Source organism: Melozone crissalis, unplaced genomic scaffold, assembly GCF_028551555.1.
Source record: "Melozone crissalis strain CALT ecotype California unplaced genomic scaffold, PUWL_Pcris_2 ptg000016l_1, whole genome shotgun sequence".
Lineage (NCBI taxonomy): Eukaryota > Metazoa > Chordata > Aves > Passeriformes > Passerellidae > Melozone > Melozone crissalis.
The window spans coordinates 43,946,521-43,959,478 of record NW_026535794.1 but is presented as its reverse complement, the minus strand read 5'-3'; the positions used below and the strand labels follow the sequence as shown (position 1 = coordinate 43,959,478).

General features: G+C 38.5%; 1 protein-coding gene across 2 annotated transcripts in view; it reads left to right on the top strand.

Annotated features, from left to right (window-relative positions):
• Positions 1-12,958, top strand: part of CPNE4 (copine 4) — a 228,598-nt gene that overhangs the window by 140,178 nt on the left and 75,462 nt on the right. For both annotated transcript variants that reach the window (XM_054273332.1, XM_054273331.1), the window contains one exon: positions 293-382. In XM_054273332.1, the coding sequence (XP_054129307.1) occupies positions 293-382 (90 nt within the window). The remainder of the gene's footprint in view (positions 1-292; positions 383-12,958) is intronic.

Genomic DNA, 12,958 nt, shown 5'->3' with positions numbered 1-12,958 from the left:
CTCCCACTGGGGTGTGGCAGTGCTGGAGCAATGTCTGTAACATCATCTGTGGGTATGTATGGGTCCATTTCCCACTCCTGCTCCTTTTGGGGGCTTTGCAGAGGAAGAGTGTTGGAAACTGCCAGTTGCTCAAGGGCTCATATCTCATTGGATGTAGTTGTGAAAATTCCAGCTGAGCTCTGCTTTCTTCTCTTGCTGGTGAATGTACTGTATTGAGAATTGTGGCTCTTGTTAGCATTCTGCTGAGAGATGTGGAAATGTTAAGGGTTCTCTTTCTTCTTTTCACTTACAGGTTGTGATGAATAACTTAAATCCAGCGTGGAAGACCTTTAAAGTGTCTGTAAATTCTCTGTGCAGTGGAGACCAGGATCGCAGGCTAAAGGTCAGAAGTAATTCCTACTTTTTTAATAGTTTTACTCATAGAAAACAGAAGTTGGTCTCTTTTTTCAAGTGTAGATTGCTATTCTGCACTTCCCTCTTCTTTGATGGAAAAGATGATCACACACCTGCATTATGATTACCATAATCAAATTAAGGATGCAGAGAGGTGGTAATCCACTGTAATGAGTAGATTATGCTCTATATTTCTTACAGTAACCTCAAAAAATATGGGGCTGTTTTCCCCAATCAGTTGGATAATTTAAATCCAACATCATTTAACTGGTGAAAGTATACTCAGGGGAAGAGGCAGCCCTACCACAATCTTAACTACTATTTCCTCACTTCTGTATCTGGAGGCCTTCTGTAAAAGAAACACTGAAATAGGAGATTTTTTATTATACTTGAAGAATAGGATGGCCACAAAAAGACATGTGTCATAGTAATGAAAGTGTTTCTAGTCGGCAGAAAGACAGATAATTGGGAACATGGAGCTTCGTGTAGAAAAAAATCATCTTCTTTTGGCTCATTTGTCTTAAATCGAGTCTTTATCCAATTGTTTTTCTGACCAGGTTTAAGGCTAATACTAAATTTAAAAACATCAAACAAAGAGCACTGGTCCAGAGTGTCTATTCAGACTTTTAGACCTGATGGAAGGGTATTGGACTTAAAAGTATGACTATTTTTTTTTCTTACTATATCAAATTACTTAATAGAATTTTATTTGGTCCTTGCAAACATTTCTTCTTTCATCATTATAGCTGCAAAACCCTGGAGAACAGGTCTTGTCATTTTTCACTCCTTACCGCAGGATGTACTGTGCAGATGGAAAAAATTAAATGATGGTGAGGAGATGTTGCAGTGCACATCTTTGCTGTAACTTTTTTACCCTTTCCACAGATGTGTGGAAAGGGTATAAGAGCTGTCTTATGAATGCTTGGATTCACAAAATTAGCCCTGTTATTATGGAACAACATATAAATTTGAGTCAAGAAATGGATCAGATTTCTGCTACTGAAATGAAAAGCAGAATTAGCACAGCACTGCCTTCATCACATTGTGTACATGTGGTCTTTAAATCACTTAGATGAGAAAACCTAGGAAGAGAAGCAAGCAAAATATGAAGTCTAGGATGTGAGAACAAGTGGCAAGTCCATAAGCGTAGAGAAATGAGGTTCCACAGGGAGAAAAATGCTCTTATCTTTGAAATCGAGGTGAGAATGTATAAGAAAGGCTCAGATTTCAGTGTGGGCAGAAGAAGATGGGTCTGGGAATAAAGGTGGTCTTTTGAGCTATGAGCAGAGACAGTAGTCAAAATTGTTTGCAGACAAGCTGCCAAAAGACAGGCTGAAAGGGGAGAAGTGAAGAGGAACAAGAGTCGTCCCTTAGGACTGCCTGTAGAGAAGATACAGGCAAAGTCAGTGAGAGAATGGCTGAAGAAGAAAACCAGAGCAAGACAGGTCTCATGAAACTACTGGGAATTTTCAAGACAATCTTTTATTCCCTCTTTTTGGGAGAACTTTTCATGGTTTTCGTTTGTGTATGCAAATGTTTGCAGCCCTGCTTTAGACATCTGAGTATTTGCCTGAGGCTACAGTTCAGCTATTTGCAGAAAAGCTAAAAGTACTAAGATGTGCATCAGATCATTCATGAGTACAGGAATATTTTAAAACTAATTATGGCTGTAAAATAAAAAAAAAAGCTTTATACTTATTTCAAATCCGGCCTTTTATAACTTTTGCTGAGTGTAAGATAAGACTGTTATGGTAGAGCAGCCACCCAAATCACTTATATTTGAGAGATGGCACATAGTACTTCTCAGATAATTATTTACTTCTTTTCTAGATGATCTATAACCCAGGAATTGGATGGCAGCTAGGACAGAAGAGTGAAAACTGTAAGAGTTAGAGAGATTAAGTTTCTGTGACTGGTATAGCACTGTAAGAATGCTTATACTTTGATTTACTCTGATTGACTAAGCATTCCACTCTTTGCATTACCATATTTTGGAAATTTTGACTTCAGTTGCTTTGTTTCACCTCATAAAGTATATAGCAATATGTTACTGCTAAGTGTTGGAAGAGTTCCCTGTGCCTTATTTAACGTGGGGGAGATTTAGTGTATTCCAGCTGCCTTGCTGAGCACCAGCTTCTTGCCAAGATTGTTTGATCACTGTGAGCAGTAATTGCATAAAGGCTGGGTAGTTTTGTGTCTCTTCCTGCAGTTAGTTTTTAACATACTCTAAAAGCATAATCTAAGTTAAGGCTTAAAGAGGCACCAGAAAGGCTCGGAGGGAATTGTCAGCTTGTGGAAATTCTCAACTGCAGACACTTTGCAATTGTGCCTACCTTTGGTTTACCTCTGGAGGCTGTTTGGAAGCCTGAAGTCCTGGCCCTTCATCTCTGCCACTGAATTCAAATGGGTACTGAGCTTAGTGGTCAGATTTTTTTGTAATGGGGAATGAGGATTAACATGGGAAAAGTACCCTAAACTCACAGAAAGTCATTCAGCTCACAGGGAGTTTGCTCTTCATAAGTCTTGCACACAAAGCAGTCTTTACACTGTCTGGGCATTTGAAACTTTCTGGTTTCAAATGTCTGTTTAGAAAGATAAGATGAGCAAGGTCACTAAAATCAAAGCAACCAATAGTTTGGGTCTGCCAAAAGTCTTTTACTATCATTCTTTACAAAGTCTGTTAATTTTAATTACTTACGGGCTTTTAAAGAAAAAACTAATTTTGCTTTATTTAGCTGTGGTGCAGAGAATAATGAACATTTTATTCCTCTCAGGACATCTTGTAGAACTTTATTACAATTATTGCTGCTCTAGGTTTTATTATGAGAAGTATATATTAGATTTATGGACCTACTAAGCTTTTCTTCCCAGACAGTAAAATCATCCAAGAAGTCTGGTCATGCTTCAGTGCCAATCATACCTTCTTTTACTGCTAACAGGACAGACAATTAGTGTATGCATTGAAGTGAACAAAATGCCTCTTAGATCCAGAAGTGGTGCATTGCTTTTCTGATAGGTAAAGATTTTCAAATCATAAAAGTGACTACTGATAAATCTGAGTGAGGACTGTACTCCTTCTGAGGGCAGGTTTATCCTAGTCTGTTCTGCTGAAAGTCCTGTAAATTGTGAAACTTTGGCATTCAAATCTGGTTTCAGCATGTGAGTTACGTTGCTGTCAATGGTTTATCAGAAATAAAAGATTGTATTGTGGTTACCTTCTGGTAGGGATCATCTACTGCCCACCCATTCTAATAGTTGCAGGGTTCTTCTTTCTCTAGAGAAGTCCTGGGAATGTATACAGAAAAATAATCTCTTTTTGTTTTAGTATTAGGTGCTATAATACTTGGAAAATAAACTCCTAACAAGGTGCTTGTTAGGCAAAGGCCAAACAAGCATACGGCATGCAATAATTCTATCTCCTGCTGAGGTTGTATGGAGAACCTCCTCAAAAGAGGTTCTGTTCACAAGGAAAAGTAGGAACTGAGGAAAAAAAATCTGGAATAAAAATGTTTCTGAGGTGAACTGATAAGCTGCTAGGAGAGTGGGAGGCACATGCCATATCTGTATAGAAAGCCCTTTCCATCTTCCACCCACATAGGGGAAATTTTCGAAGGAAGCATATCCATTAGATATTTTTCTACCTTTCAAAAATCTGTCTGTTGCAATTATATCATTGCTGTCAGCTGTTTACTGCTTCATCCCTGCATGACCCAGATTACAGGTGCTGATCACAGTGAAATTGGTGCAGTTGGGAGAGGGACACGCAGCTGTGGTTACCAGGGCTGTTCCATACACTGGGTTCTAAGGCCTCTTTCTGTGTGTATGAATGGCTCTTTGCAGCCTGAAGCCCTCAGACAGTACAGTTTCTTTCTTTTGGCAACCATGGGAAGGTTGCCTCTTCCTGTGTGCTTCTAATGAGGTTAAAACTTGGTTCCTGCCATTCTTCTCCATTTTCTTTTATGTCCAGTTGGCTCTCTTGGCTCTGTCTATCTGATGTGTTGGAGTAGCTGTATCTCAGCACAGGCAATGTTTGGGTTTCTGCTGACAAGTCTACTTCCATATGCTTGTAAACCCCCCTGTACCTACAATGCTCTTAGTCCTAGCAAGATGCACTCAGCACTTTAAAGGTCATTTTCAATTTATTTCCATATTAAGATCTTGATAAATAAGTCACTTTCCAATGTGAATTTTCATAAACTGTGAATTTTCTACATTTTTTGATATGTCATTGTTAACAAGGTCTTCCTGAGAGACCTGCACTTTGCTTAAATTAGTAATCTATGCAGTGCTGTTTCTACCTTGTTGATACTATTATATAATGTGAACCTCATTACAATATTAATAGAAGAAGCTCCACAGCTTACAAAAAATATCTTGACATTGTTCTGAATGCAAATAGATAATCACTTGATTTTAATTTCATTAATTAAAATCATTACATGAGAATTTGTTCTTATTATAATGATCACTTCCCCAGTGTCTGCTATTGCAATTTTGGGGGTGGAATGTTGGGTCTGCTTCAGACAGCTATAATCTTCTGTTTCTTTCTGATTTCTTAAAAGTGTTGACTCTTTCATGCAAAATGATGGATCATTAGGGGAAGAAATTGCTTTTTACAGATTGTCTGCTCCATTCTGAGTTAAGGAAAAGTGAATAGCAGCAGATATTTTTATATTCTCTGAATTATTGCTGCTGTGTTCTCTAGATCAATAAGTTTTCAGTGACCTTTAATACTTGACTACAGCTCTGCTTATAAAGGTGCATTATAAACTGTAAAATAAACCCTCAGTATCTCTGAAATCCACTAGTGAAAGTAACTGAGCAGAGCCTGTGAAGGAGACCAAGTAAAGTTTAAAATACAAGGAATAATATAGTCAGACAAATCCATTAGTGCTTTTATTCTTTCACAGTTTAACTGTCAGAGTATTTGAAGCACTAGTATGGAAAGAAACAGTTTGTGGTCAACAGCAATAATTTCTGCAGGATTTTGAAAAGCATGTGGCTTAGAAGGCAATTCAAGCAGTGTCAAATGATGATTAGAAAGGCTGAAGGATTTTATGCTGTTCCCTAAAAGAAGGCTCGTTTATTGTTGCTGTTTTCTTTGCACTTTTAATTCCATGTAGAAAGAGACTGGCACCAAGAACAAATTGCAGCACAGGCTAGATTTGCTGGTTATTTTCTTGATTGGGTGATTTCAGTCATACTTGATTAACTAAGCAGTTCTACATTTTCCCTTCAATTTACTCACCAAATTAATGGCAGTGGAGCCAATCATTCTCTGCTTGCTTACCCTGGTGTTATTGAAGAGGTGTTTGCAAATGGAGTCCTTCATGTAGAAAATGTTCAAAAATAAAGTAGGGTGATTCAACCTTTACATGCCTTTAGTATGAATCAATAGATAATTTCAAATTTCTTTTTTAGTTAGTTGTTTCCTTTTCATTAGATCAAAGCATTTTCATGGAATCTGTAGAATAATTGCCTCACTCTTAGAGAATACCACTCTTTCTTTACAGACTGAATAATATTTATTTATTTATTTATTTATTTAGTTATATATTTGCACTTCAAAGATGTTATTGTGTTGTGAATTTTCAGCAAAGTTCTTCTAGAGCTCAGTGTGCAGCTGATAATTTTGGATAATTAAAAGTTTCTTCTTGGGGCTGCAAAGAAAAAAAATAGGCTTAAATATTAGGATGAGGTGTATATTTAATAAGCTAAGAGAAATATTTGTTTAAGTGCATACTGTTTCATGAGCATAGGAGTTTTAATACAGTTTTCAGAGAGAATGATGCATTATTTTGAGGGTTATTATAAAATTGAGCAACACACTGTGAAAGGCAGTGTCTGAGACCTTCTTGCCTAAATACCATCAAACCTTCATTTCAAGTAAATGTTTCTTTTCCTTTTCTTTCATATTCCCCTTGCTTTCTCTACATGAGAAAGAGAAGTGCTACCACAGGCACTACAATGATTATTAAAAACTTTAGATGCCTATTTCATAAGGCTTACAGTGACTGTGGGAAATTTGCTGCAGCCACTTTCCCTGCTGTCTGTTTGGGTTAATCTACAATTGGCTTATGATATGAGTGCCTCCTGAATTCACTAATTGTAGCAGTGTGTTTGGAACCCTGACTTGTCTGAGTGTGTCAAGGACTGACCTGATCAATCTTCATAAACTCGATGCAGGTGGAGTGTAAGATTTAAGATGACCCTTAAAACAAAACTGATTAACTCTATGTGTGTGTGATCTCAGCTTACAGATTTATTTATTTTTTTCTCTTGCTGTTCCTTAGTTGTATTCTTGATAAAGCAGCTGAAGATGCTAGGGGAGAAAATACCATGTTGCAGTCAAGATTTAGGGGAGAGAAATAGACTCAAGAAATGAGCTTGATCCCATATCTGTTGGAGTCAAGTGAACTCATTCCAGTGACTTTCATGGCCACTAGTTTGTTCTCCACTGAAGTGAACTCCAGTGAATTGCTGGATATATAGCAAATTAATTGTCACATTAACAAATCTAGATTTGGGTTAATTGATGTTTGTGACGTGCTTTGAAGATGAAAGAGCTCTCTAAATAACAAATGTTGTCACAATAATTAAGGGTCCAAGTGAATTGCACAAGGAGAGATCATCTGACATACTGTGGTTATAAAGAAAAGAGATGATATTCACATTTCCAAGGGCCTGGGTGCTGAAAAAGGTGGTAGAAGGCTGGAAATCTGGTATATTTAAATAAAATGGGCAGGGTAGCAAGGGACAGGAGTCTTTCTCCCGACCTTGGATGACTGACAGACCAAATTTCAGAGTTCACCCTGTGAAAAGAGATTTTTACTTCCTGTTGCTTACCAGAACCACCAGTTCCATGACCTTTTGGGGAGAAATGAAATTTCCTCCAGACATTATAAGGAGAATTCATAGTCTGAAGCAAGGGCAGAGAGGACAAAAAGCAACAACAAAAAAATTGTATGACTATGTTTGTCTGGATTAGGGGATCTGAGGAGTGTTTTCTCTGTTTCTCTTTTGCAAATAAGAGGATTGCCTCCAAATAATTTGTACATTGCATTTCTTGTGAGCTTCCTTCAATTTGCCTATTGCCTCCATGGTTCCATCCCAAGACAAATAAATACAGGCTTCTACAGCTGTGCTATGCAAGTCATCAGTATGAGAAACATTTTGAAGGGCTCTTTCTCATTATCTTTGAAACCGAGTTTTAATCCTCTGAAATGAAGCAGAGGCTCCTGTAAGTGCTGCTGACTGTAATCCAAATCAGGGATCTGGTTCCCTCAGAGGGGAATAGCTGATAGAGCACTAAATCCCATCCCTGGGACCATTTAAAATGAAACAAAGCACAGCCCTGGTAATGAGGACCATTCCATACTGGAGGGTGGGCATGTGGGATGCCAATTAATTAAATGACCTCTACATTCTTCCCAATTTTCATATCTCTGTGTTGATAGTGCACTGAACATCCTTACAGGACCCAGAATTAGCTCAGAGCTGCTTACTGTGTAAGTTTAGAAACAAGTGTTACCATTTTGAATTAAAATGAAAATCTTCTGTCACTAAACTAGATCAGGATTAGGCATGGCTGTAACCTTGTAAAGCAGCTGAATGCTGTACTGAGAGAATTTGAAGTCTTGTGCATCTTCAAGAAAATCCATAATTTTCATGCATTTGTGTCTACAGGACATTTTACTGTGGGACTTACACCATCCTGTGATATTAAAAATGGAAGTCTAACCAGTTTTTCATATTCTTTGTCTTCATTGTTTTCTGCTGAGATTGGAAAAAATAGGGAAGGCAATTTCTAGACAATCTCATTTCAGTCTCTTATAAAGTAACAAAGCCTCACATGGGCTGAAATATAATCATCTTACTAAGGCCTTTGGTTTCTTTCCAGTTGTATTTTTTACTGTGTAAATTGAAAATTAGGCACTCACAGAAATTCTTTCCTTGTTGTAAAATCTTGTAATAAATGTAGTCGTTGCAATGAACTACATACTTTAAACAGAAAGATTACCTTAAAATTCCACTTATAAATTGTATTTGATAGTTTATGGGCTAACATACTGCCATGTGAAAATGGCTACATGGTGCAGATAATAAAATGTGTATTTTAAATTTTAGTACTCTCAGAGAAACTAGCAGAATCAGTTCTTAGGCAAAAGAAAACATTTGTTAAAAAAATGAAATAGTACCTTCAGGGGCCCAATTATAAGTTGTTTGTGATATTCAGGGCATCACAAGGGCAGAAATAGGTATTAAGTGTGTCTAAATGCAAATATTTTAGAAGATGTCTTATTACACAGTGGTTACTTGAAAAGTGTGAACTTAGTCTCACACTAAAAATGTGTATTTAGCCCTTCTGTACCCAGGGATCTCATCTAACACTCATTCTGTTAAAATTTAGATCTGCATTTTTAGTTTACCAAAAACATGTTTTCTCACAGCTAGATGTTATACGCATTTTGTAATATGTAAGTACATGTGTATAATGTACATGCACCTGACATAATTAATTATGTTTTGCAATAAAACATGTTTTATCTCCCTTACCAAATCTAAATTAGTTACCCTAAATTAAGCATGGTTTTCATGTTCTCCCAACAATTTTGAAATTGCTCAATGGCAGTTCTCTACAGGATTCCATGAAAAAAAACCAGCCCTCCTTGTGCTAATACTGGCGGAAACCACAGCTTTTGGGACCAGAGGCTTCATGTGTTCATGTTGTTCTATTAGTGTGTTACAGCTGCTAAAGCATGCCAGGGAAGTTTTGCCAGTGTTTGCTATCACTAGCTCAGAGCTTTGAGCAGGATTTGATGTTAGGATAAAGCTCCTTTGGGACACCACCATCCCAGTACCACCCAGACAAAGAGAAATTGAGAGCTGCTTGTTCACTGGGGACACTGGGGTTATTTTAATGGCCTGCTCACCAGGAGCAATGGCTCAGCTGTGTCCTTCAGGAGGCCTGGGAGGATGGTGTTCTCCTGGCCCCTCATCTGCTGAGCTGCCACTGTGTCAGCCCCAGCTCTTGCCACTGAGAGCTCTCAGATAAACCAGTGCTCTTGAGAGCCCCTCACTGACCTGCCAGCTGAGGTGCAGCCATCCTTACCCCTTTCTATGGGAAAAGCAAGGTGACCCCAATGTCTGGGAAAAATGATGCATCTGACTCCATTGATTCAGAAGGCTGATTATTTACTTTATTATACTATATTATTCTATACTATATTTCACTATATCTAAACTGAACAAAATCTTGTTACTGTCTCCTGACCGACCACCAGGACTCAGCTTGCAGAGATTGGTCAAGAAAACAAAACACTCATACCAGAATCCAATTACCAAATCCCTTCAGGTACACCATCTTCCATAATGCATTCTACTTGTGCACAAACACAGGAGCAGCAAATGAGATAAGAATTGTTTTGATCATTCTCTTCTCTGCTTCTCTCACTGCTTCTCTCAGGTTCAGAGAATGTGAATCCCACAACTTTCCATTTAGCTGTTCCACCATGCTATTCATAGAAGTTTTGCTCAACAGAATTGCGAAAAGTTTGGTGTATTTAGCTCATTGCCGCCACAGAACACCTTAAAGGATTTGCAAGCTGCTTTGAGCATAAGACTATTTTGTGACCATAGAGATATTTCGTGTCCTGAGCATGACGGCCACTGTATCTGCTTTGCCTGAGATTAGCACAGTGACAGTGTTTCCTTTCACAGACGTGCTAATCTTTCCTCTCCTGAAAAGCACATTAATTGTCCATATATCCTTGAGTGGAAGAGAAGGTGAGTAATGCTAGAAATCCTTTCTCAGTAGTACCAGTAAGGCTGTCAGATCTCCTGGCCTGCTTTCAGAAGACATGATATAAAAGGCTGTGGCTGGCCTGCCCCATGCACTCCAAATTGCCTTGGTCTGAAGTTACAATATAGGAACAGCAACAGCATCAGCAGTTGATCTCTTAGACAACTCTAGATATCAAATGCCTAAGGTTTGTTTAGATCTACTAATCACCTCTTACACTGTTGACCATTACATTACTAGCCTAGAGTCCCTATTGTGGTTCCCTATTTATTTTATTTCTGAGAAATTCCAGGATTTGCTGATAGCAGTTTTTTTCCTATGGTAGGAAAAGGTAAAGAGGTAGCTCTGAAGTCATTAATGACTTGGGGGAAACGGTGAGGGAATGGTTTCATTATTTGTCCTCAGGGCAGGTGAATGTGAAAATCACTATGACCAGGCACAAAGGTATTTCTCTTTTTATAGAGCACAATTTGGTGATGGGACAGAGATATTTTGTCAAAGGATGTTGGGAGGCCAAAATCTGTCAATATGCTAAAAATTTCAGTAGACAAATTCATGAGTGTTTATTGCTGTCTGGCTGGCTTTTAACAGCATCTATTAGATTCTCTTTCCAGCTTCACAAGAGTGCAAAGTTGTTCACTGCCAATAACTGTGAAAATGTGGTGAAGTAAAGAGGAATTTCCCTTTCTCTAGGTGTTCACTAGCATCTGACAGAAAGATGATACTGGTACCACATACTTTTATTATTTTCTTATGACAAATACTTGTAGCTTTCAAAATTAAGTTTAAACTTCATTTTTTGCTGATTTTCATTTGAAACACATTTAAATTGTAAGGGCTTCATTATCTGAGAAACTGCATATTTATAGCAAGGTGATGTGGATACTGCTAGTAGGTCATGCTGCAAGGTTTGGTTTTTTTTTTTTTGCTCCAGTAAAATTTTATGAAAAGGTAAATGGATTATTTAGGGCTGAAGTGTGTCTCATTTGCTTTGTATAAACAAATAGATGAGCCAGATAAGCCAGTCTAGTTCTTTACTATTTTGTGGCAGTGGCAGTAGAGCATAGGGAGCATTCTGTGTATGCCTTCAAATACTCATCCTGATTCAAATACTGACCCTGGTTACACATGCACAGCCCTCTGCTGCCTTCCTTTCTTGTACGTATCAGCTTATACATTTTTCATAAAAATACTGCCCTTCAACAGAATCCCTGTTTGATATCAGCTACTTCTGGTTTTTTAATGAATCCATTTCTAGTTGCAAGCAAAACATCTCAGAGTCTGGTGACTAATGTCTGGAAAGGCAGGTTTATTTTTACAGGCTAATTGAGAAGTCGACTACTCACATTAGGGAGACACAATTGTTCTCTCAGACAGACAATGGTGTTTCAGACCCTTGCACTTCAAAATATTGGAAAAAATACTTTATTACAGTTGCGCCAGAAATGAGTCCTCAGTTTTTGACTAGGATAAAATATGGGAGTAAAACATTGCAAATTTTCAGATTTCAAGAGTATTTTTTCGTAATACCACAAGTATTATGCATTAATAAAATTGAACTGGGAGAGGAGGTTTGTGTGAACGCTGCTTCACATTGATGATAAATCTTATTAATAGATGAGTTATGTTGATCCAAGCAGTGCTGAAAGTTATCACCTCCATGTTTTATGATACTGCCACTAAGAAGGAAAGGTGAAAGGGCACAGCCAGATTATCTGACAGAGATACCTGTGGGGAAGGTGTGTCCTTCCTCCCTAGGTGTGTGCTCCCCACCAGTTGGAACTGTTTGGAGAGAGTCAGGATCTGGCCATGGGGGACTTTGGGGTTTTTGGTTTTTTGTTTGTTTTGTTTGTGTTGTTTTGGACATGGAAACAAAGCCTAAATGCCTTCCAACTTCCTCCTGAGTGTGGGATCCCTGTGCTGCAGCTTGTACCTCCTCCCTCCCTTGCCCCTCTCCTGGGAGCCTTGAATGCCCCAGCTCTGACTTTTTGGCAGAGGCTGGCTGAGGTGGGGAAGCAGAAGCATGGTTTGGGGAATCAGAAGCATGGTTTGGCTCCAGCCATTCCCCATGCCATGCTGAGTATGAGGAGTTGGGGCAGATGAAACTTACCAGCCCTGGGGAGGACAGAAGTGAAGCAGACTGGGCAGCAGAAGGTGCCACATGTGGTTAGAAGTGAGGCTGTGGGAAGCACCAGTCCCCAGTGTCACTGTGGGTATCTGAAACTGTGAGTCTGCTGCAATGTCACGTCCTGCCCCTGAAACCTTGTCTTGTGCTATGCTGAGGCTGTATTAAGAGTGAGAGGTAACGGCATTCTTCATCAGAATGCAGCGTGTGTTTTTCCAGGCAGACTTATGAATATGCAAGACTTGCACAAAATAATTAAAAATCACTAACTCATACTCATAATCATCTCATGCGCATTTTAAAATTTAGAATTGTGATTTTAGTAGCCTAAATTTGTTTGTTCACAGCTCTTGAACTCTTAATCTCCTTAAGAGCTTTAAATCCTTGACACTACATAGCTTTAAGGTGACCTGCAAAAGTAAAATACAGGATCCTGGTAATGTGATGTTCCTTGCATGCTCTCCTAGTCTGACTTGCTCCCATTTTCCTGGCTGTTCAGAGCATTAAGCATGTACTTGTAAAGTTGTTGACATTTGAGTTCTTTCCTTCGATCTTTAATGATACAGAAATAAGAGCCTGATCTGTCTTCTATACAGCTTCAGTGCTGATTCCTTTGGCTGTTAATTTCCTTCATTTCT